This window comes from Coffea eugenioides, chromosome 11 (assembly GCF_003713205.1).
Source record: "Coffea eugenioides isolate CCC68of chromosome 11, Ceug_1.0, whole genome shotgun sequence".
Taxonomy (NCBI): Eukaryota; Viridiplantae; Streptophyta; class Magnoliopsida; order Gentianales; family Rubiaceae; genus Coffea; species Coffea eugenioides.
The window spans coordinates 52,903,542-52,927,293 of NC_040045.1; the positions used below are offsets into that span (position 1 = coordinate 52,903,542).

General features: G+C 39.1%; 3 protein-coding genes across 6 annotated transcripts; 1 reads left to right on the plus strand and 2 right to left on the minus strand.

The window, feature by feature from the left end:
- Positions 1-1,371: 1,371 nt before the first annotated feature.
- On the minus strand, positions 1,372-7,061 carry LOC113753568 (RING finger protein 10). Of its 4 annotated transcripts, none has more exons than XM_027297756.1 (10): positions 6,757-7,061; positions 5,574-5,617; positions 5,194-5,391; positions 4,123-4,863; positions 3,953-4,041; positions 3,672-3,774; positions 3,397-3,501; positions 2,780-2,894; positions 2,200-2,358; positions 1,372-1,995 (listed from the first exon to the last, which is right to left on the minus strand). In XM_027297756.1, the coding sequence occupies exons 1-10, from the start codon at positions 6,968-6,970 to the stop codon at positions 1,841-1,843; spliced, it is 1,923 nt and encodes a 640-aa protein (XP_027153557.1). In that variant the 5' UTR covers positions 6,971-7,061; the 3' UTR covers positions 1,372-1,840. The 4 variants fall into 4 exon arrangements, with proteins under 4 accessions (XP_027153557.1, XP_027153555.1, XP_027153556.1 ...); XM_027297754.1 differs by having other exon boundaries at positions 1,372-1,718; positions 1,814-1,995; positions 4,123-5,391; XM_027297755.1 differs by lacking the exon at positions 5,574-5,617 and having other exon boundaries at positions 4,123-5,391; positions 6,757-6,969.
- A 722-nt stretch (positions 7,062-7,783) lies between these two features.
- LOC113753567 (alpha-mannosidase At3g26720) lies at positions 7,784-19,871 on the minus strand. Its single transcript, XM_027297753.1, has 29 exons — positions 19,488-19,871; positions 19,083-19,166; positions 18,867-18,955; positions 18,585-18,759; positions 18,325-18,444; positions 18,042-18,125; positions 17,888-17,959; positions 17,424-17,537; positions 17,200-17,300; positions 17,020-17,113; positions 16,741-16,908; positions 16,458-16,547; positions 15,860-15,925; positions 15,692-15,748; positions 13,073-13,292; positions 12,787-12,926; positions 12,428-12,496; positions 12,222-12,281; positions 12,047-12,118; positions 11,084-11,131; positions 10,890-11,009; positions 10,562-10,627; positions 10,288-10,400; positions 10,071-10,155; positions 9,751-9,861; positions 9,585-9,680; positions 9,314-9,361; positions 8,820-8,888; positions 7,784-8,700 (listed from the first exon to the last, which is right to left on the minus strand). The coding sequence occupies exons 1-29, from the start codon at positions 19,755-19,757 to the stop codon at positions 8,485-8,487; spliced, it is 3,117 nt and encodes a 1,038-aa protein (XP_027153554.1). The 5' UTR covers positions 19,758-19,871; the 3' UTR covers positions 7,784-8,484.
- A 406-nt stretch (positions 19,872-20,277) lies between these two features.
- On the plus strand, positions 20,278-22,616 carry LOC113753726. The gene is made up of 2 exons (XM_027297956.1): positions 20,278-20,846; positions 21,352-22,616. Exons 1-2 carry the CDS (start codon positions 20,391-20,393, stop codon positions 22,363-22,365), a joined length of 1,470 nt encoding a protein of 489 aa, XP_027153757.1. The 5' UTR covers positions 20,278-20,390; the 3' UTR covers positions 22,366-22,616.
- Positions 22,617-23,752: the final 1,136 nt, after the last annotated feature.

Sequence of the window (23,752 nt, forward strand, 5' to 3'; positions counted from 1 at the left end):
AAAGACGCACCAAATTCAACCTGAGAGCAAGCTTTGGTGTCGTTCACCCCTTCACTTCCCCTCCCTTTCTCTTCATGGCTTTGGTGTCGTTCAAGATCCCTAGCAAACTTAGACTGCCGGAATATGCCATGGCAGTGAAGTTAGTTCCAAGGATTCTCTGAAGTCAAATTCGGGCGACTTCAGGAAAGCGTTCAGCATGATTGATGGGTTAATTTCTCGTCCCCTTTTTCCGGATTGTCCATTGATTGATTAAGGAAGGGGTGAGTTTTTATCCCGTCAATTTAGAAGACTGAAGTTTAATATGAAGAGAGATGTAACAATTGTCTGGGGTTTTTAGAGAGGAAAAAATGGAGAGGCATGGAGGAGGTTGAGTTGCAAATGGTGTTTTTTGAGAAGTGAGAAAAGAAAGAGAAGATGCAAATGGTAAGAGAGGAAGAAGGTGAATAAAACGAGGCTTTTGCCTCGGGCCCCTTAAAGCTAAAGCATCGTTCCTTTTTTATGCTTTTCATATAGACATACTGATTTCTTTTGGGTTCCAACACATTATTCCCTTTGAGTTCCAAGGCACAAAAGAATTCAACCTAAAAACAAATTCTTACACAATATGCATGTGCACTGCACATGGAGGACGACCATGTTTTGGCAATCTCCATTCTCACTTTATATACATTCTTTAAATAAAACAAACTGTTTGAGTTTGATTCGAATTCGAATTTGACCGAACTCGAGTTGAACTTTGACTCGAGCCGCTTAGCGGCTCGCAAGCGCGTGCAGTCTTAAGCTCAACAAAAACTGCCAACTAAACTCGTGCTTGCTTTGGGTCTCTTCCTGTTTTCATTTTAAATATGACCTAGCAAGCATGACAAATTACGAAAACCTGAAAACGAAACACAAATTAGAAGTTGGAAACCATAGTGAATTCCCTCCAAATGCAAATCGTTTTAAAATTCAGGAACAAATCCATTTTCTTCATACCCTCAACGAGTGATTATGTGGTCATTTGATGCGCGAAATTTTTCTTTTTCTTCTTAATTGTGGTAACTAAGATCTTTGTGGTCAAGTAGCATTTGCAAATTATTGATAATTAATCCATACAATTGATTGATTCTTAGTTACTAAGTACTATTTCTTAGAAGCGAAAATGACTAAAATGGCCCCTCACATTTAAATTTTTTTTTTCAAACGTATGACAAACATTCCAATTTGGTCCCAACTCCCATAATCTATTTCTGACCAAAATTTCGACTTAAAACAATGCACGTCCAAATCGTGTTGTCATACTTTCAAGAGCACAATAATTTTCTTATTAAAACAGAACCCTCCAACTCCTTCGCCCCTCCGCCCAGAAACGGTGGTGCGAAGCCTTTCAAATTTTAACAAAGAAAGCATTCCCATTCCCATATTGTTTCTACAATGTATGTACTGAGAGTATGAGCATAGAATTTGGACGAGCATTTTTAGGCCAAAAGTATGGTCGGAACTCTCCACGCGAGAGGGGCAATTTGGCATATTGTTTTAGAAATGGGGGGACCAAAAAATACTTCTTTCGAAATGTTAGGAACCATATTGGTCATTCTCCCTTCTTTGATTCTGCAATTTATTTGTCCTCCTACAATAGCATAGTTCTTGTCTGGTTCAGATACCCGATATATTCTAAGAGCCCCTCGCTCGTCGCGTACATATTACATATTGACAACCAGAAACAAAGAGGTGTTTGAACTAAGGCCAAAAGAACAAATGTAGAGCGCAGACCACTCCCAGTGTAAAAGCAGATGTTCCAATATTCACAGATGCTAGTGGCTTATATCATTCTCTATCGGATCGGTCTGTCGATCAAGCTTCAATAGCGCCGACTGCCAGCTGTTGAAAGGAGAACACGACTAGGCTTTTTCCCCTTCTTTCCCATCTTGTTCACCTCGGCAACATCAGTCCTTTCAGGAGGTTTTCCTCTGGATGTTATATTGGCGAAAGAGGGTCCGCTGTTGTTCCTTGTCCCTGGAAAATTTTATTGGTCAATAATTAGTACAACAGTCGATCTCCAAAGATATAAAAAATGTCTATTTGCTGGTCATAGACAGCAATCCCAGGTCCAAATGAAAGATGCACCAAAGTGAAATCTCAACCACATCCCACCAAAGAGGACTGACAGTAGTGCTCCTATCTTTTTTCAAAATTACAGCATCGTATGTTACGACATACCAGTTGACACTTCCATTCCTGTGTGAGAACGAGCCTCCTCAATTTTTAGAGCTGGAGAATCATGGGCAGCAGCAAAACCCAGCCTAGCAACATTTGAAAATGACTGCCTTTCTCGAATATTTGGAGGACTTGATGACGTCGTAGTGGAAGTTCCCAAGACTTGGAATTGGCAAGCACAAGCAGATTAAAATAATGAGAAATGCCAATATCAATAGTTGTGGGGAACAGAAAGTGTCAGCTGCACAAGGTAAGACAGTACACAAAAAACTTCCATGTGAAGACAAGAAAATTTCGAGGCAAAGGGATTTTTTTTTTTTTTTTAATTAACAGATAAAGAAAACATGCACAGCATCAAACTACTGAAAATTCATCTAGTACAAAATCATTAAAAGTCCAATAACTACGGTGCCAATACTTCAGCATTCAAATGTCAAAAGTAGACTGCATCGTTACGGTGCTCAACTGTTAACTACAGTGCCACTAGTTTAGCATTCAAATGTCAAAAGTAAACTGCATCATTACGGTGCTCAACTGTCATGTTACACCATATTCAATCAATTTAACATAGATAGTTTATCACCTTCAAAGTCGTCAATGGAGAAATTAGGCGGTTCGTCATGAGGGGTATGCTCCAAATTAAGCGACATGGCATAATTTGACCCAACAGCTTCAGCCTTGACTTTGTCACGGTGTTCCTAGAAATGTAATCATCAAGTTGAATACAACAGATCCTTTAATTAATATGTGTGTGTGTGTGTATAATGAACGTAACTTAACATTTCATCTAGCTATTTAAAGCAAAAACAAATTCACAATTCTGTATGTAGTGGATATTAAGAAAGAAGGTGATCTTAGCTTCACCTAATTGTGTTAAATAGCCTCAAGAATTAAATCACATAGGCCGCAAACTGAACAGTTGAAAGAAAAAGGAGGAGCAGAAGAAGCAGCAAAGAGTAACAGGCCTATTAAGATTCTACCCTAAGTTACATAAGGTTTCTGACTTTTGGCAGTTAAACAAGCCAATTCACGAAATATGAGAGAAAGAGAGAGAGAGAGAGAGAGAGAGAGTGAGAGAGAATAGAAGTATTATATGATGAAACTACACATACAAAGCCTTTCATTGCAGCAACAGGCAAATCGCGGAATAGTAATTTAAGAAGTAAAGGACAAAATTGTCCAAATTCAAAAGTCAGATACCTTCCTTGCGACTCGCTTCCTTTGCTTTTCCCTGTTCCTGATTTCGTCCAAGAACGGAGAAAGGGAATCAGCAGGCAGTACCTCACTAAGATCAATCTCACAAAACTGTTAATTCAGAAGTAAATAGTAGTGAGAAATCCAGGATTTTACTAAAAGATAAGATTTCAAACAGGGCCACTGCATTCTTTTCCCTTCCACGATTTCTTCTTTGTTTATCCACCTTTTGTGTTCATTTTTCTTTTTTCCCATCATGGTTCTTTCGATTATGAAAGTACCTGAAATGTTGCTGTCAAAGAAAAATGGCCTAGATAGCGATAACGCCTTCTCATTGCCTCTGACTGTGTTACTGATTCCAACTGTAAGATCTTCCCAGTGATTCTGTGATTGACACTTTCAAAAATTATCTCAAAGAGCTTAAAAAACTTTCAAACCACTAATCACTATTACAAATGATCAAGAGTATTTTACTTCAAGTATCTCATTAGAATAAAACACATCCGATTAAAAAAGATGGCTTATATGGAAAACCAGACAAGCAAGCACCATAATCACAGACCTGTTCGGAAGTCTATCATAGCTCCCATAATGATGTAACAGACACTTCATGTTTAAAGGATGAAGGATAAGGTTTTGGCCATCAACCGCCTGAAATAGGCCAGGGAAAAAACCCATAAGCAAAGGGGATTGCAATGACATAACGAAAAGTAGTGCAAGAATCACCATCACCTGGTAAAAATTGTACGAATCTCTGTCCTTTCCACCATTGCACCCATCAAACCTTACTTGTAAACTCTTATTATCCCTCGATGAAGATGAAGAAAATCTGTCACGGTCATCTAATGATTCTCGTAAATCAGAAGTTTCAAGAGAACTTGACGACACATCTGGAGTTGAAGTTTCTACCCATAATGACTTGTCACCAACAGAATTAGACGGAGATCCCCATGGAGATTCGTACACATCTACACCAATATTGGATACTCTTGCAGTAGGAGGAGATCCAGGAAAAGTTGTTAACGAGGAATTGAGCCTGCTAGTCATATAGCCATTAGAAACCTGGCGCTCATTCCAATATTTCTTTCTCTGCTCCAACTGCTTTATTGCAGCACAGACATACGGAAGTTTCTCCATATCATCTACTAGGCCTGAATCTGCCCTGGCTAACCAACTATCTAGATCTGACATTGCTTCTCTAACTGAAAGGTCCACATCTGAAGTAAATGTAAACTTTGAGAAGGAATCATGAACTTCATCAATTGTATCTATCCCTTCATTATTTTTCAGAGATAACCGAAAAGAATCTTTTTGACGGGTTAAGAGCCAAAATTCTATGACATCACCAATAGAGTACAGCTTAACATTTTCGATATAGATGGTATACAAATCCTTTGAAGATATCATCATGAAACACAAGGGACACTGCTTACTGTATTCAGCTTTACGATCATCTTCACCCAACATTAAATACTGCATAACACAAGGAAAACAAAAGATATGACCACAAGAAGTTATCTGTGGACATAGAGGTTTGTCCAAACATATTGGACAGTGTACTTCAAACGGAGTAAAATACTTGAGACAGATTATGTCTTCCCACAATAGCATCTTATCCGGGTCCATGGATTCGGGTTCATAGTTTCCTGAATCTAAAATAACGAACTTGTAATTTGCCTGAATAAACAAGTCTTTATTGTAAGGCTTTCTCCTCTGCTGTCTTCTGGGAGGTGGGGCCCGAGGCCTAGGATTTTGCCGAGAAATGGGATCATAATGAAAATTGAGCAAGTGGTTACCACTAACCATCAGGGTCTTCCTTCCAGCTGAAGTTGTAGAACTTCCTCTAGGACCTCCTCTCGAAGTAGTGCTCTGACCATTGTTTGGGGAAGCAACTGATTGAGACAATTTTCCTTGATCTTGAATAGATCGAAGTCCATCACCTACTTGATCAGCAACATTTACCATATTCTTTCCAGCACCATGTTTCTCCCAATAGTTTACCTTAGGAAAGGAGAACAAAGCATTTGAGTAGAGAATCAGATTTAGAGCTTACAAGCAACAATTTTAACTTGAACAGTTACTAGCACAGCAGCCAATGCTGATAAGGAATTGAAGTAGGACGCACAAAAAAGCGACTAGATTCAATCACTGGAATAGAAAAGCTGAAGAGCAGCAAATTATACCTTTTCAGAAGGTCCATCAGAATCGTCATGTGCAGCTTGTATGACTGGTCCCAAAATAAGCCAAAACAAAGTAATAAGCAGAAAAAAAAAATTTAAGGGAGTTGAAAGTACTAAAAAAACTGCATTCTTGTGAAAATGCACACTAGAATAAAAAAGAAAGAAATTATGAGAGTAAGTAGGAGTAGGAGTAGGAGTAGGAGAAGGAGAAGGAGAAGGAGAAGGAGTAAATAAGGAAGGGTTCAGGCATCGGTTGTTCAAGGGGGGAAGACTATCACAGGTAAACAGCAACAGGGAGTGCATAGTAAAGCAAGAAATGAAAAAAGGCATCTGAGATTAGATAAATTTAAGTGAGGGTAGAAACACAAATCAAATTCAAAACCAACAATTAAAGACGTTGACAAGGTAAATTCGATGGGAAGAAGAAGGAACAAGATGAAGCAATTTAAATTAGACAAATAAAATCTGCTACAATTTTTATTTTTATTATTCTTGTTCTTTTTGGTGGGGCTTATGATGAAGGAAACCTAGAATAGAGTAAGTGGTCTAAACCAAAGTTTGAAAATGAATGAGAAATTGATGATGCACATTTGCGTGATAAATAGTTTAGGGTTTTGGCAGAAGAAAAGCAACAGTAGTAGCAAAACCTCGTGCACGTATCATAAGAAGTTTTCGTTCAATCGTAAATAAACACTGTTGTTTTTAAGTTGGATTTTGAAGACATCGACTTGAGTACATGGAATTGAGTTCTAGTTCTTGTCCTACTTGTTCTCTCCCAATTGCAAGAACTCTCTACCGCCGCCGCCCCCGCCTAAACAGGTGTAATCCAATCGCGACTTGAGGCTCTCCGTTCCCTTTTTCTTGTCATCTCTGTCACTGTTGATCCAACCCTTCTCAACAGTTCTCGCCTACCCATAAACTACAAACCCCCCGGAGATGGCTCAGCAAATTACAGCTCAAACTCAATTTTCCAAAGAAGTGGTCGATTTGTCTAATTAGTTATCGAAAGCCATTAGAAATAGAGAAAACAAAAGCAAGGATAATAATAACCCTAGCAGTAAAAACCAGGAAATAAATAAATAACGAGCAAGAGCAGCAGAGGAACTAAATTAGTAACAGTAGACAAATTTTTTTGAAAAAAAAAGTTCGGAAAAACAGGGGGGGTAAAAAAAAAAATAAATTTCACCTGCGGTATCATGGTAAGAAGCAGAGTCAGAGATTCGGACGGATCGGAGGACGGCGGAAGGAGACAAATGCTGCAGCTGCTGTTGTTGTTGGGAAGAAGGAAGAGGTGAGATGAAGCTGCCATGATCAGAATTAGGAGTTTGCGGAGAGACTGTAGACGATGATGAGGACGACGACGACGAAGAAGCAGGTGTGTTGGAGGGCAAGATGGACATCAAACACACTCTTTCTGTTTCCTGCTAAACTCACCGTACCTGCGACACGGCAAACAGACAGAGATAGAGAGAGAGGGAGAGAGCTCCGGTTTGTTTTGTTAGTTTTTCTTTTTTCTTTTTTGGTTAAAAAGTAAAACTGGAGGAGGAAAAATTTTTAAAAAGAAAAGAAAAAAAAACCTGGTGGGCTTACCTTGTGTGGCGGCCCAACGACCGAGCCCATTAATCCACTTCGAACTTTTCTTCCCAAGCCCAACAATAGTAGCAGGTGAGGCACATACCATCATGTGTTTGAATATTTGGGAAAAAAGCAAATAATAAAAAATATGGAATAAAAAATTAATTTGAGAGTTTTTTGGAAGGTGATACCATATTCATTAGTGAATTAATTAATTGAAGAGTGTAATAATAATTATGTAATGGATTAGTTAATCCGTTAATCGAGGAGTGTAATGATAGTTATATAGTGATAATTAAGTTGAAGTGAAAGATTTTCTAGATAAGATGTGAATAAATAATGATAAATGTTGCGAATGTGTTTTTGAAGAGATAACTCTTTTTTTTGGTTAACACTAAATCCTGCTCCCATTTATATACTCACATGCTTTGGTTATATAATAAGATGGTAAGATACAAGTATGAATGGCCGCGTGTGTTTGTTCAGATTAGATGGAGCATATTATCTCATCTCTTTAAAAAAAGTAGTCAAATATGTATTATTAGTAAGTAAATAATAATAGTAACTCAATCCTAGTCAGACTCTCTCTTTTTTATTATCTACGTAAATGCAAATGCAACGACGAGACTAGTCTTTTCTTTTTTTTTTTGTCAACAAAAATACATTTGTATAACCTATTCTATCCTCTAATCTAAAGGGGAGGGGGAGCCTAAGAAAGCTGTGATAGAAAACTAGTAGGTATACAGACCCAACTAGATCAAGAGAATACTCTGACACAACTCTTAGATTTTTTTCGCTGCAGGTGAGATTTGAACTCACTTACAACCCAAGGAGGGACTTAAGCCCCTCCCTGATGGCCACTGGGCGCAGTGGTTACAACGACGAGACTAGTCAATCAGCAACGATTCACCGACCCCCGGGTCTCCTCCGTCAGCCGCCTGAGTCGATGTGACGGCTTTTGTCAAAGATGATTTGATTCGTCAGAGGAGAGATCAATTCGGCCTTTTTTAAGTGTATTAACAAAAAAAAGGGAGAAGCTAGCAGAAACAAATTAAATCGTCTTCAACTTCCTCTTCTGTTAGTGTTAGCCACACACTCCATGCCATCCAAATTCCAATCGTCTACTATACTACAGTTAATCAAATCTCTTTCCACTGATACAGGCATATGCGTCCAGCCATTATTGTTTTTCTTCCTTTCCTTTACACCAACCAACACAACGAAAAAACAAACTGGCACACACACATGGTCTGGTCCGACATAGAAAACAGATCTACCAAGACGCACTGCTGGGAATAAAAGACCCATACCCACCACCCCTTCTCTCCCTCTCGGAGATTCAAGAGCCAAACATTCTAATATAATCAAATTCAACTTCAAATGTGCGAATCTCCGATGGAGCCAGTTCCACCTCCAGTCTTGTAGGATCAAAGGCTCCTCCTCTTAAACCCCTGCGTTCTTCAGAAGCCCCTTCTACTCGCCACTCTAGTCTCTTCTTCTCCATCTCACTTCTTTCTTGATTAGCAGACAAATTCATCTCTGTCACCTTGCTAATCTGCAAAACATATCGACACCATCAATTTGATTGCTTTGTGACACCCACCCGGGAAAAAAAAAAAAACCATGCTCATAACTAGATAGATAAATGTAAAAAAAAAGTAGCATTTCTATTGCCTTCTTTCCCGGGAAAAGCTTCTTCAGTTCCACTTTTTCCATGACCGAGTAGTCTCTGTCTTCACCAGTCTTTCCATGCATCAAATACACCCGACATGGAGAAGAAGAAAAACAAATTAGCCTCAACAGTATAATCACTAGATATTGGGCACCAAATGTACAGCCAACGAGTCTGACATTTGACACTGAAAACATCCACAGCTAATGCAAAGGTGGTAATAAAAACAGGACGACAAGCACTAGTCTGAAAAGAAAAGCACTTGATATCATTGCCATTATTTTTCCACCTCTCTCTCTCTCTCTCTCTTCCCCTCTCCCTCTCTAATTATTACTATTATTAAATCATTGTAGTTCAAACACACTGGAACATGTCCTTAAAGGGTGTATACAAGTTATTACAGTTTTCTTAAGCCAGTATTCAATCACAAAACAACAGCAAAATGCAGCTTTTCTAATAGCTTAAAGACGACGGAAGCAAGTCAAAAGTCAAATACCTCATATAGGTGAGCCAACCGTAGTAGTACTTTGCCATTCTCCAGTTCCTGCAATTGAACAGCAAAAAAATTGAATTTGCTGGACTGATGTATGAAAGGTTCTAATTAGCATATCAAGTGGGTAAATTTTTTCAAGTTGAAGCAGAAAGAAGTATTCCAAATTGAAGCATGCACACATTCACTTGCTCTTACTAGTATTGCATCCACATTCATGCATAAGTTTGTACACACGAGTCTAAAGAAAGTTCAGAAGGCTTCTAGCCAAACGTGCCTGAAGCGTAATAATTGCAATATTCTCGGGTAAGCTATAGGCAGGATCAATAGCAGAAAATGCAGCTACGTGAGTCCCCATCCAGTTGTTCCCATCCTGCAGAAGAAAAAGTTAAATCACCTAGATTTGGTGATCATTTGATAAAAGCAACTTTAAATGCACCTACCTGTTCAGCAAATGCTAGGAGCAGTGGAGAATAAATCTCCTGGCCAAACGCACGACGCCACTTTGCCCCCTCTCCCCGGGGATCAATTCTGAGATAGAATTTCCCTTGAATCTGCATGAAGGGGGAACAGGTGACCCAACTAACAATGAAGACGAGAAAAAAAAATTTAAGGGAATTTGGTTGCTGATAGAGATTATCAAGTTATTGAGATTTGTCAGCCAATGATGTACAACAGTAAAGCCCAACTGTACTTAGCAGATAATAAACACATTTCTTTCTTTATAATTGTTATGGTTGATTAAAATGGAGAATATCCCTACCATCAAACCTTTGCAAGTGTTGTGAACACAAACTTCTTCATTCAGTGCCTCACCAACACCTCTAGCATCATCATTAAGCAACCTCCTATGGAGCAAGATGCAATAATGTGCATCACAAACCATATATGATTGATTAAAAAGCAATTAAAATAGAATAAATGTTCGTTTTCAGAGGTATAATTAACTAACTAACAACCATAACTCTGGCAAACCAGACCTGTGAAGCATAACTTCTATTTGACCATCCACCAGACTTGTTGCACCAACTGCTCGGTCCACCAGAACTGAAAGTTCCATATCTTCATCCTCCAAATATATACCCAAATTTATCTAATGATAAAGAAAGAGGAAAAATGTATAAGCACATTAATCAACAGGCACAACACGCATTCATGATGCATAGGATGGTAAATCTTGCAAGTTATATTTTAATCATAGAGCAACAATAACAAATCAAAGATTCAGTCAGGATAGCAACAATAATGACATACAGGATAGTAGTTTCCAGCTATTGGTTGGTGTACTTGCAAATCCCAATCAGATCTGTAGTCTCGCACCTGGAGGTCATCAAACTTAAATGCACTAAAAAGGAGAATAGTAACAAATCTTGAAACGTCAAGTTAGCAACTCTTCTTTATCCTTTTATATAGGGGGTTCAAAAGGTGGAGGAAAGAACTAACAAGCTCCAAAAATATATATTTATGCACAAGGGCACGCTACCAGACAAAGACCCTTGGCTTCTCTCTTCTTGTGAATATCAACAGAAACTAAAATTAGGTTCATATAGTTATGTAAATTGGTGATCAAGCATATACGTACTCTTTTGATGAAATCTCTCCCATTAGAATCTGTATAGAAAGTTCTATTGCTCCTCAAGGAGGTGGCAATTCTAGCTATTACTTCCTTACCAACACCATCATCCACAGGTATAGGACCAATCTGATAATAGACATGTGAAAGTTAGAACATCAAGCGACCATAAGAGCCTATGAGAATAATAAAGGTGAACTTACAGTAAACTCAACTTCAGCGTGTTCCTTCTCCTTGTATACCCTTGTGACCTGTCTAAATTCAACTTTCATCAGTCAACGTTAAAAATCCTTGCATTAGCAAGCCAATCGATAAGTTTCAACCGGATCTCTCAGATACTACATCTCAACGGAAACTGCTGTTGTTATGGATTTTATTGACTTTTGGTAGCTAAGCGATCCAAGTGCTTAACAAGATTTATGCCCAATCTGATTTGGTATCTTTACTCATTATATTGTACAACCTTTAAAATAACTTACTCAAGCGATACAAAAAAGTACAATTTCTATAATTCCTATAAATATCAAAAGACATGAAATAATACAATGATTTTAGTGTAATTAATATACTTGCCAATGATGTAGATAACAGTTTTTTACAAAGAACACAAAGAAATCAAACTAATTAAAAGGGATGAAGCTGCTAGAAGAAACAGAGACAAACTAAGAAATAAATAAATCTGAGTTCAGGCTAGCAAGTAGAATTTGTAAATCTGATTGGTGGATCACAAAACTCTCTTCAGTTAGGCGTGCACCCTAAGAGAGAGAAATGTAGTGATTTCATATTCTGCTTTCACTGTGGTAGCATCTCTTATTGTGCCATTATCCGCTAAGTACATCAAACATGACCTTTCTCAGTATATGGTGCCAACAATTGAAATTTGCGCCTACCCAGAACTTGTTCTGCATATCATCCATTTGGTATTCACAGATCTTTCTAGCATTTTTCTCCATTCTATCATGTACATTGGTACTAATTGCACTCATATTCACATTAGACACATTAACATGACTTCAAAAGTTAGGACTAAGTTAATCTAACTAGTTCTATTTAGAATAGTTTCAGCTTCTGAAAGCACACAAAACTAGGTTCGACGATAGCTCGTTGCAATTGAAACTAGGATAGCAATTGTATAAGCTGTTACGTATTTTCCAAATGTAGGCCACCTGATGTAGCCATGAACTCAGCTGTTGATGTATTTCATCCAATAACGGACCCCGCACAACTGTCAAGGGAACCTAATTGAGGAGGACGGATCAAAATCAATTGTTTCCCATAATCTGCATTGCACATGACTACAAGCTAAATACTAAAGCTGAAAAGCCATAAAGAACAGAATACCTGGCTATCAGATTTTACAGGGAATGTACCATTTGGACGGAAGATATATGCCCCAGATGCCTTCCAAAATAAGGAGAATCCGTAAGTTAAAAACCAAATAAAGAATTCAATTCAGTAAATTAACGAACGTTGTTGCATGCTTAAATAAAAAGAAGACGTACAAAAAAATGCAAAGAATAGGGAATTCATTAAAAAGATGAAAATACCTGATTAACTCTGTCAGTACCATTATAACCAGAATAATAGCCATATGATTGTCCAGCAAATGCTGTGACCTTTATAATGAAACAAACAACAATCGATATCAGAATTATCTTTTCCTGGAACCTCATTCCATAAGCTTTTCAGATGTCCCTATTTTAAGCAGATTCAAGAAACCTTGTTAGGTTGATTGTAACCATTGTCTTTGTCAATGATCACACTACTGTTTCCAAGTTAAATGACAAAACACTAACATTGGATAAAGGAAAAAAGAGAGTGGATGGCAGTAGATGCTACTATTAATTTGGGAGAAACCAAAAGAAAACATTATAAGATGAAAAATCTGGGAAAAAAACATGCATACCTGATTCCTGCTATTAATGTAACTGGTAAGCTTTCCTTCATCTGCAGTGTAAAGCAGTTTCAAATTTCCTTGACCAACTTCAATCGTATTATTACTATCTCTTTCTGACAGAGACCATTTGGAGATGACAGACCTAGAACCTGCTCCCAAAAATTTAGAAAGGGAATAAAAATTAGAGAAAACCAAGAACATCAACAAAAACAAATCTGTTTTCATAGTAACCAATTCAGGTTCTACATTCTTATATAGAACCACAACAACGTGAGACACGTTGTGATAAGTTGACCTGTTTTTCTTGAGCTTGAGACTATGTAAGTACTGAAACCAAGGGGTGGTACAGATGCTGAGAAGGCGAGCCAATATTTATCCGAGTCAGTAGCAGATCCACCCAAATTTCCCTTTAGATGATAGTTTCTGGTTGACAAAGAGGCACTGGAAATAGGAATTAGCTGAGACTCAATCTCTCTTCCATCAGAATCCTGAACGATTAACCCCTGGGAAGAAACCTGCAAATTCCAAAATGTTCACCATTTTTATATCCAGAAACTTGAAAAGGGCATTTTCCATTAGGGTGTTCGCCACTGTCTATGCTCTTAGGATATCCTCTCTTATGGACCACAAAAGGGCCTTGGGACAGGTCTCAAGTTCAAATATACTGCCACTAGGGGTTACCCGATAGGTTTTGAAGTAAAGACTTCACCCCAAAACTTAAACTGAATATTCCTAGTTTGTTTCTCATACATAGATTGTACTTCAAGAAGATATGTTTTCTCACATCTTTTTCAATAACTTTGCATAGTTTATTGCATGCAGCTTACAAGTCTTAGATAATGCACTACAATATACTTCATGATTCAACAAGGTTTCCTGCTTCATGATTGTACTATATTGTGATATAGTATATCATCATTTTTACTACTTACTTTACATATGTTTTACCAGCACAAACCATTTCCTTACTACTGGATCAATGGCTGAATAATTTTCTTAGGATTCTGCATAATTTCCTTTCTACTTCTTCCTTTTAGACTAAGTGTCTTACCTCTATTTTTTTTTTATTGTTGAAATTAACTGCAATGAATATGATAAAACTTTTCTGGTGGTAATTGGATTTTCAGCTCATCAAAGTTGGAGCTGTGGGCATTCTTTCTGTCCCTGAAGGCGAAGCAGAAGGAACCAACCCAAATGGGTGTGCGAGCACTTCCTCAAGTTTGTGCACACATTTTTCTTAAATAGAAATCAGTACCTGGTACCTACAATGCTTTTCTGGGTAAGGTTGGTGCGCAATTTACAAACCTCACAGGATTTAGGGGAAGTTTGGAAAAATTTTCTAATCTCAGTCCTTTATGCAGGTAGACCTCAACATCAGCATACCTACCTGTACCATCCTTTTAACATAATCCCCTTGAAAAAATATGAAACTCAGATCAAATTGTGTGCAACATAATGGCATTTGAGAAAAAGTCAATAATTGATGCAAGTAACATTCAGTTTCCCAATGATAATTTGACAATTTAAAACATGTTAAAACACAAAAAATCACACATTAGCCCAAGTTTAAAACATGGTATATTTGCCAAGCATTCCCCCAAACAATTTAATCAAAAAGAACAGGGAAATTTGCCAAATTGGTCCCTAACATTACAAAAAAAACTTTTTTAGTCCCTAACATTTAAAATCAACCAGAATTGTCCCTAACATTTAAATTATGATCCATTTTGGTCCTAATGCTTGTATTTGCTCATTTCTCCAACTAAAAATAGCACGCCTCTCTCACATGGGCATATTTTCAAGGGCAAAACTGGAAAAACACTTCATTTCCAGTTGAAAGCAAAAGTACACGGGACCCCATTACTCTCTCTCACCCTCACCCTGCCTTTTTAGCCTTGAGTTCCACTCTGCTATTTCCTCTTCAATTCACTTCACTCTTTCTCTCTATCTCTCTTTCTTTCTTTTTCTCTCTCCTTTCCAGCTTTATATATTTGTAGCAACAATAGCTAGTAGTATTAGTGGTACAACAGAAAGTGAGGGTAATGGAGGAATAGTTTAAAGGGTTTTAGTGGGTTTTGGCTGTTTTTTGTTTGTCTCTTCCTCTTTTCCGGTTTTCTTCTTCTTCTTCTAAATCCCTTCAACTGGGATTTTTTTGAAACTTGTGCCGAGGCGAATTTTATTAGACTTCTCCAGTTTTCTGCTATTGTTACTAAGGAGTAGGGAAGTCATTTAGGTAGGAGAAGTTTTTGGGGCCTTCCATTCAGGTTTGATTCTGCATTTTCTGTAATTCTTTTTCTACTTATGGCACATAAAGGGCTAAAACTGTTTCCTTTTATGAAAATTTACCCTATGAAAATCGATTTGCCTGGGTTGTTTTTGAGAATTCGGGAGATGCATACCAAGGGGAAGAGTACGAACATGTAAAGTTTGAGTTTTTATAGTTATTACTTTTCTTTTTGGTTTTGAGAGCCAAAATTACCAAAGTTTCAAAATGAAGTATGTTTTCTGGTTTTACCCTTGAAAATATGTCCACGTGAAAGAGGCGTGCTATTTCTAGTCAAAGAAATGAGCAAATACAATCATTAGGACCAAAATGGATCATAATTTAAATGTTAGGGACAATTATGGCTGATTTTAAATATTAGGGACTAAAAAAGTTTTTTTGAAAAATGTTAGGGACTAATTTGGCAAATTTCCCAAAAGAAAAAGCTACGAACACAAGACATTTACATTTTTTCAGTTCATTAGTTACTGGTGCTGAGTATCGCTTAACAACCCATGTCATTAGAAGAATCCATTCCAAAGGTGAAAGCTAGATCACATCTACTGGCTAATCGCAAATTCTCCACCACAAAAGCAGAGACTTTTCAACAAACATTGAAAAAACAACAAAAAAGTTGAGGGAAACACTTACAGGAATTCGAATGATTTCAACTCTTTTCCATCCTATAGGATTATAGGCAACCACAACCTAACAAAGGTGACAATAAAAAAAACAAAAAATAAGGACAACAGACAGAACCCACACATCAAGGTGACAAAAGAATGAACAGGAAAGAACAAAGGAATGGTATATACATACCAAACTTTTCCCGTTTAATAAATTGGCTTCCGTAGGAGGACAGTAACTGATATTGAGTAGAGGGCACTAAAAACAGACATAAATAAGGATCAGGCCATATCTTTAATCATGTACAAACAGAAAGAGAGAGGGCAGTTATGAACAGACAGAAACATTATAAATGCAACAGCCAACAGAACAAGAATTGATTGTTGGAGTAACTATCATGGTTCATCACACTCCACGTAAATGACAACACTTAAGCAATTATAATGTCTCGCATTGTCTATTTTTTTACGACGACTTGTGTAGTAAAAGGTTTACAGAAACTCGTCTAATCGAATTTGAGCACTCATAGTGATAATTCATCAGATAAGCATCTTTAGATGGTAAACATTTTATAGCATAATAGTTGTTTATCACTGTCGAGGGGTGCAGATGCCTACTTGTTTATTATATGAAAATGATCTAGAAATATCCATAAAAAAAATTAATGCTGTCTACCAAAGTCAGGATGTATGGAAAACTAGAATCACATAACTCCTTTTCCACAAGTAGCAAGCGAATAAGCTGAAGAATTCTAGGATCTACATAAGTGTGATATGTATATAGGTATTGCCTGCTCAAATTTGGTGACTGGATTGTTGTGTCTAGTGCTTAATTTTGACTCTGCTAAAAACGCCAGAGAAGCTGCCACCACTTTCTCAGCCTGCAAAAGTCAATATTCAGAACAGCTAAGACATAGGATGTACAAATTCCTACCTACAACAAAAAGCGCTAAATCTGATTTAGTTCTATAGCTGCAATAAAACAAGTAAGAGGCCAGAGAGCTGATAGGACCAAAAAATGAGAGTGAGATGACTATCCATTGCGCATAAATATTTGATCTGATCGATGAGCACCTCTGTATAGCCAATTGAAAGTCTCATCGCATAATCAGCAGCCACGTGCTCTCTTTCCGTTCCAGTGATGGCATCATGGTGTTGCGCAATTGCAAGAGCATCAGCCAGTGCATCTGTGTTTGGTCCCAAATTACTCCGGCCTTTAAAAAATTCCAATTGTCTGGCTGCCTAATATGGTTCCGAGGAAAATATTACATTTCAATAAGTGCAACACGCCACAAGCATAAAAATGACTTCATCACACTTTTCAGATCAGGTAATGGGGGACAAAGAGCCTACCAAAAGATAACCACTCATCATTCTGACATAACCTTTCAAGGCTGGCCTACTGGTAAAGTAACCAGTCCAATATGCATTTTCCCGATCAGCATACCTAGATCACATATTTGTTAAAAAATCTGGAAAAGTGATTGAAGAGAAAGCTCACTATATCCCGTGCATTCAATATATATTACTCACGGGAAGAAGTCACCAGTTTTGAGCGGCCATTTCTCATTGGCAGTATGTTTTGCTTCTGTATAAATGGATGGTGTAGAATACAGAGCATTTACACGCCCATCCTAAGTATTTCTCAAGAGGTTTCAATATGTTAATAAAAGTAAAACTAGATGCTATAAGGGGGAAAATATGCATAAATAAGCTTGTATCTGCTTCATTGGTCAACTCTAGTAGAAAATGTGTACCATGTTCACATAATGAATAAATTTATCCATCTGCCTGAACCATGAAAGCGCATATTGATACCGAAAGTCTTCCCCCATAGTCCACATTATATGGTTTGTTCTGGTCACATTTGCCTGGAAAAGGACAAAAGAATGATGAAGCTACAAACAAATGAAGCTACAAACAAATGACAATGAGCACATACTAATTCAAAACTTTTTCACGAGCTGAGGATTTCTGAAAATGCTCTCAAGAACTTCCAAATTTCAAAATTTTTACACATTATTCCATGCAAGGCACTCTAATCCCCTTTTTCATAAAGAATTTTTCTACCAAATGGCAAGGAAAAATCTATCAAGGGCTATGCCACCAAAAGTATAATGCACGTATTGAGATTGAGGAGGCTACCTAGAGCAGCACATTGAATATCCAACAAAACCACAAACAAAACTTGAGAGCATATGGTGCAATCAGCAAATTATACCTGTGCCAGAGCAGCTATGACAAAATCATCGACTCGCTCTTTAACATTGTAGTCAAAAAGGGTGAGATCATCCTGCATCCAGGTCCATGGATCTAAGGCCACCATGCAATATCAAATGCAACATTTTGAAAAAGATATTGCAGAAATGAAAAACCTGAATTGGAGCGGACACGTCATTTACTTCAAACGTGAAACCATCAGGAGGACTATAGTGCACGGGGAATATCCCAGTGAATATCTGATTTACAGGGTTAGAAGATTAGTCTGATTGTTGACACATCTAAGTTGAAGATTTTTATTATATTTCTGACTGAAACATGGTTAGAAGTTCAGTATCCCACGCCATGCATCCAGTAGTAGCTAGCACATGCCAAGAGTCAGACAACATGGAAAGCAAAGAAGGCAGGTTGAGTTCCAGGAGTTTCCAAGTCAAAGACCTGTGACGAAGAGCCAAGTGACTGAGATCCCTGCCAAACAACCTCCAGTGACTTGTCAGTCTTGCGCTTAGCCCTATCTTGGTAATCAATACGTGCAAAAAATAGGGAGTCAAATCCCAGCTGCAATAAGATCAGTAGCGACGTGAATCAGAATGTTGATAGGTGGTGCAGTTGGAAGACAATCTTTCACTGTACAAATATAGACCAGGAGGCACAAGAATTTAGTAGAATAGGAAAGTCAAGATAGTATCTTATTGCACCTCAGCACCGAGCAGATAAGCCTGAACAGCAGAATGCCCAAAAGGATCAATCTGCCAACCAACTCTTGGTTTCTGATTGAATTCGTGTTTTATAAAACGATGTCCCAGAGTTGTCTGATCAATCATGTCAATGTAATGCGGAGTTGCCTCATCATGCATGCACATGCCCCCATTTCTAACCAACCAGAAAGAAAGATTGACGAGCCAAATGAATTGTGTGGACTGAAAAATTGATGCGAGGGAGAGTTCAAAGGACACGGTGAAAGATAAGTTAGTAAATACATAAATTCAAGGCGACCAGAATTGACAAGGTCCCTGACTTCGGCCTTGAGAGTGTCACTCTGCTGCCTCCACCAGCGCTGGAAGAATGCCTGAGAGCATTGTCCTGGGTTAGAACAAACCTTAAAAACAGACAAATAAAATAAGAAAAGAAAAGGAGTAGTCCGTCCTAGCTGAAAATGAAATTCAGTGCGTTGTAAAATATGCGAAGGAACATGCCATTTCGACATAAATGAACCTCCGATTGGGGTCATCGAGAAGGGCTGAGATGACAGAATCCAAGACGTTTTGCACACAAGCTCCCTGCACATAGTGGGTGGGGTTGATTAATTAGTCGGCGGTAAAATAAGGGGTAGCTATCCTCCTCCCGCATACCAAGTCCACCAGCAGTTAAGAATGAGAGTAACCGTAATAGGGGAGAGAGAGAGGAGTCATAGAAGAGAAAGAAAATGAAGGGGTGAGGAGGGTGGGGGGCGCAGAATTTTGGGGAAATGGGAAGAGAACAACAAGCTAAGATGATAGTAGCAGTAGTAGTAGTAGTTTTTTTATTAAAAAAAAAAAAAAAAAAGGGAGTAGGGAGAGGGGAGAGGGGAGAGGGGAGATGGGAGAGGAGGAGAGGCGGACCCGAATGGAATTGTTAGCACCGGCATAGTACTGATCAATGGTCTTCAACCAACCGACGTCGTCGTGAGAGTGGGGAACTAAGTGGACGTTGATTTTGTGAGGGTCGATGGCCATGGTAGTGTTGTAGAACATGTACTTGGCCTGAGTCGCCGGAAGCAGGCAGATGATGATGATGATGGTGGTGGTGATCGTAGCCATAGAGAAGCAGCCGCATTCAAACAACGAGAAGATGAAGAAGTTGTTCTTGTTGATGATGATGTTCTTCTTCATCAGCTAATTAATTAATTTAACTAGTAGTAGCAGTCGTCTACCGCCAATACAAGATTGTAGGGCACCGGCCTGCCTTAGAGGAGAGGGAGAGGGAGAGGCTTCACGCCTTCACCCAAGAGGAAGAAGAAGAAAGAAAGAAATACACCACGGACTTAGCACTAGTGATGATTAAGAAGAAGCAGAAATGAAATGATGGAGTAGTAGCAGACTCCTCCAAAATGGGCCCCCGAGGAGCAGAGTAGTTGGAGCGTGAGGGGGGGCGTGGGCTGGGTTTTTGAGGGCAAATGTTAGTGGGATTGGGCCGTTTGGGCTGTTTAAATAATGAGCAAGTGAACTGATGGATGGGGGGGGGGAGACTGGGCCGTTTGGCCTATTGATACATGAACAGTGCAGCGGACGATGCTGGATCATACATTTCCATCATCATCAGTCGTCGGATCGGGTCTCATATCAACTGGAACCACCGCCATCATCAGATGTATATACACTACTGACTGCCGTGTAGCTATCTGCTCTTTTTCACAATAATCAATTTGCTTGCTACTGCTCTACTGCTAAGGTATTATTTATATATTCAATATTAGTCCTAGTAGGGAGGGGAGGTGTTCTCCTGGACTTCGGGTGAGGAAGACGATGGAAGACAGTTTCCGGGTTCGGGTGGACAGGGTTTTTGGGTCGCTCGTCTCTTCTTCTCCTTCCAATAATCGCAATAGTAACCATACGCCGCCGTCGTCGTCGTCTTTGACTTCTCTTTGGAGCCTCTCCGACCAAGAGATTGAGAGAAAGGAATGGAAGAGAGACTCCCCCGACTGCCCTCCTCGTTCCCCTTCCCCGCCTTCCAACCTTCACCACCCTCTCCTCTCCTCCTCCTCCTCCTTCTCGCCTTCCACTGCCGCCCTATCTCTTCCTCCACCTCACCGACAGCACCTCTATCCCGACCGCGGTAACTACGACCACCAGGACCACATCAGGAATAACGAGGAGCAGGAGGAGGACAATCCGGCGGGCAAAGGCCACCAAGATCACGAGGACGGACAAGATTGGGATATTCGATCCTCCATTGGCCTCGACTGCACTCTTGACTTTGAGGTATCCCACCCCCCAATTCTCCTCTTCCTTTCTTTCTTTTTGGGATGTAGGTAGCTATGTATGTGTGTGTGTATATTATCATGCGGAATTAAACCCCCCAAAAAATAATAATAATAATAGCACTACTCTGGCAGTGTTCTTCATTGATACCCTGCGCTCAGCTCTCATTCTTGCTTATCACCTGGCTGGAAACGTTTAAAAAAATAATTAAAAAAACAACAACTACTACTACAACTACAACAACAGCAACCAAAGAGAGAAACAAAACTGAACACTGACTCCCTACAACATTGCCACAAGAAGAAGGAGATGGTAGGCTTGTTGACTCTGATTGGGGCTGTTGCTTCTCGTCATTTACTACTTGTCTTTCTCCATGGTTGTCTATCTTTTGTTAATACTACTATCTCGCTATTATTTGCATTTGCAACAAAGGAACAATTTTATTCCCAGGGGTCACCAACCAGTTTTACTGTTTATAACCTGCCTAGTGTATCTATTCTTACAGGATGAGGAAGATGAATATGACAAAGTGGCTGTAGACAGGGAAAAAGCTGGTGATATCCTATGCATGGGCGATGTTGTCGACTATGGAATCGAAGTAAATGCCCACAATGAACTTCCCAGCTCATTTAAGGATGCTCCCAGAGACCCCCGTGCAAATCACATGGCTGCTAAACTCAGGCTCAGGGAAGATGCAGAAGCTGCTGGAGATTTTGATACCTCCAAACTTTCTGAGATGTGCATGTCGTCTCTAACGAATAGACAGGGTCAACAAAAAGTGGAGGATCTTGTCACTCCGAAACCAATTCTGAGGAAGAGGGAAAACCCCATCCACAAGAAGTCACCGAAACGTGTCCGCTTCCATGAGCAGCAGCAGCCTAATTTAGGACCCAATGATTCGGCTCTCGGTACTTGTTCGCCAGAAGAAATTTCCTCCTCAGAAGAAGCACTTGATTTGCCTGGCAATCAATCTTTAGTGGTAGAAGCTAAAGCATCAGATGTTGAATCTAGTGCCCCCCTGAAATCCTCCTCCAGTGGAGAATCTGCTTTGCTGGAGGATGCGTCTAGTGTGCCTCGAGTTTCTAACTATATTCCGGACTATTTAAGGAACCCCACAAGGTATACACGCTATGATCTCGCTTCATCCTATGATACAGATGAAGAATCCAATCGGAAGGCCTACATGGAGTTTCTGAATCAGGTGAACCCTGCAGAAACGCACCCCGACGAGGCATCTCTCACTTTTCAACATCCGTTGACCTTTACTCCAAAAAAGAAGGAGCATGACTTGTCGATGGTGAAGGAGAATGGGGTTAAGCAAAACCAGGTTGAAGTTTCAAAGGACAAACCCATTGCTGTTGGCATTGCAGCTGGTGATGCCTATGCCCAGGACAATGAAGTCTGTGCTATGGAGGAAGATGGGTTTGAAACTGTGGTTTGTAAAAACTCACAGAAACCAGGTCGCAGGTACCGGAGTAGGACTAGGACGGGTATGGATTCTGATGATCATGTAACTTGAGTGCAACTTCTTCAGCATATTGCTGCTGATGGAATGGGATCCTCCGGTAACTGGTTATCACTCTGAAAGAAAACTTGACATCTACTTTCTTGATGCTTAATAGTTGCTTTACAAAATGTTGAGTTGGTAGGCGATGTAATCTCTGAAAGACCTTGCAGCTTTCTACTACACGTTTGGAGTATATGCCATTCTGTGGAGTTGACCATGATCAGTTTTTTTATTTTAAACACCATGAGTAAGTTGTTCAGGAAGCCATGTGCAGTATTTTCTCTGGAGTTAATTGTTCAGTCGAGGATGGTTGTGTGTTGTGTTGTCCTTGGCTGACCAGAACGTCAAGGATGTCGCTTTTGATATTTCTGCACGGTCAATACCTGTCATGGTTCTCGTTGCAGAATTGCGCACTCTCAAACGAGTAATGACAGAATTTAGCAAAGACCCTCTCACCGCTCTCATTATTGTTTCAGTGCTCTATATTATTAGGAATGGCAGCTCTCGGGACGGGGGGGGGGGGGGGGGGGGAATTTTTTCCCCCGTTTAGAAACGGGGCGGGGCCCCGCTCCGCCACCCACAAAAATATATATATATATATATATAAAATATGTAATTTAATTAGTTATAAACTTATGATAATGATATTATTAGTTAGATGTATTATATAATGTATATTAGTGTATGTAATATAATTGATATTATCAATTATATGAATAATTAGACATGTTTACTAATAGAATTTATTAATTAGTTATACTAAATTTACTAATACATTTATACTAAATTTCTAATTACACTTAATAGAATAACACTTTTTTTTCAAAAAAAAAGCACAAATACAATAATGAATTAGTGATTGTATTTGTATCAAAAGTGAAAACTTGACTATTTTAGTTGTATTTATTTCATCATGTTGGATTGTATTCAAATAACTTTTATTTGATTGTTTTTATGAGTTTCAATTGTAAAATTACAATGAATAATAACTTGATGATGTATTGATATTTTAGTACTTGATTATTTATTAAAATTTTATTATAATAAAATTTTATTAACCCCGCGAGGATAATTTTATTAACCCCGCGGGTGTCCCCACGGGGGAAGCGGGTCGGGGCGGGGGGAGTGGGAGGCGGGGGATGGGGCGGAGGATGGGGGAGGGGTCTCCCGCCCCAACCCCGCCCCATTGCCATCCCTATATATTATTATTATATTTCAAATTGAAGGATTGCACCTGGATTGTTTACATCCGCCTTTCCATTGGCTTAATACCCATGGGTAAATGCCCAAATGGGATAAGGAGCCAGGACATGTCATTGGATGAGGCCTTTATTGAACCATTCTTTTTCCTCGCAGCATAATATCCTGAAATTTTAATCGGAATGGTATCGGTAGGGCA

What these genes read in the sequence shown, in the direction of transcription:
- LOC113753568 (XM_027297754.1), bottom strand. Translation starts at nt 6,970, where the DNA reads ATGTCCATCTTGCCCTCCAACACACCTGCTTCTTCGTCGTCGTCGTCC. An exon ending in CTTTGACAGCAACATTTCAG is followed by an intron (nt 3,502 to 3,671) that starts GTACTTTCATAA and finishes CTGAATTAACAG; the next exon opens with TTTTGTGAGATTGATCTTAG. An exon ending in GGAAGCGAGTCGCAAGGAAG is followed by an intron (nt 2,895 to 3,396) that starts GTATCTGACTTT and finishes TTACATTTCTAG; the next exon opens with GAACACCGTGACAAAGTCAA.
- LOC113753567 (XM_027297753.1), bottom strand. Translation starts at nt 19,757, where the DNA reads ATGAAGAAGAACATCATCATCAACAAGAACAACTTCTTCATCTTCTCG. An exon ending in GTGCTAACAATTCCATTCGG is followed by an intron (nt 19,167 to 19,487) that starts GTCCGCCTCTCC and finishes CACTATGTGCAG; the next exon opens with GGAGCTTGTGTGCAAAACGT. An exon ending in TTATTCATTATGTGAACATG is followed by an intron (nt 17,301 to 17,423) that starts GTACACATTTTC and finishes AGAAATACTTAG; the next exon opens with GATGGGCGTGTAAATGCTCT.
- LOC113753726 (XM_027297956.1), top strand. Translation starts at nt 20,391, where the DNA reads ATGGAAGACAGTTTCCGGGTTCGGGTGGACAGGGTTTTTGGGTCGCTC. An exon ending in ACTGCACTCTTGACTTTGAG is followed by an intron (nt 20,847 to 21,351) that starts GTATCCCACCCC and finishes CTATTCTTACAG; the next exon opens with GATGAGGAAGATGAATATGA.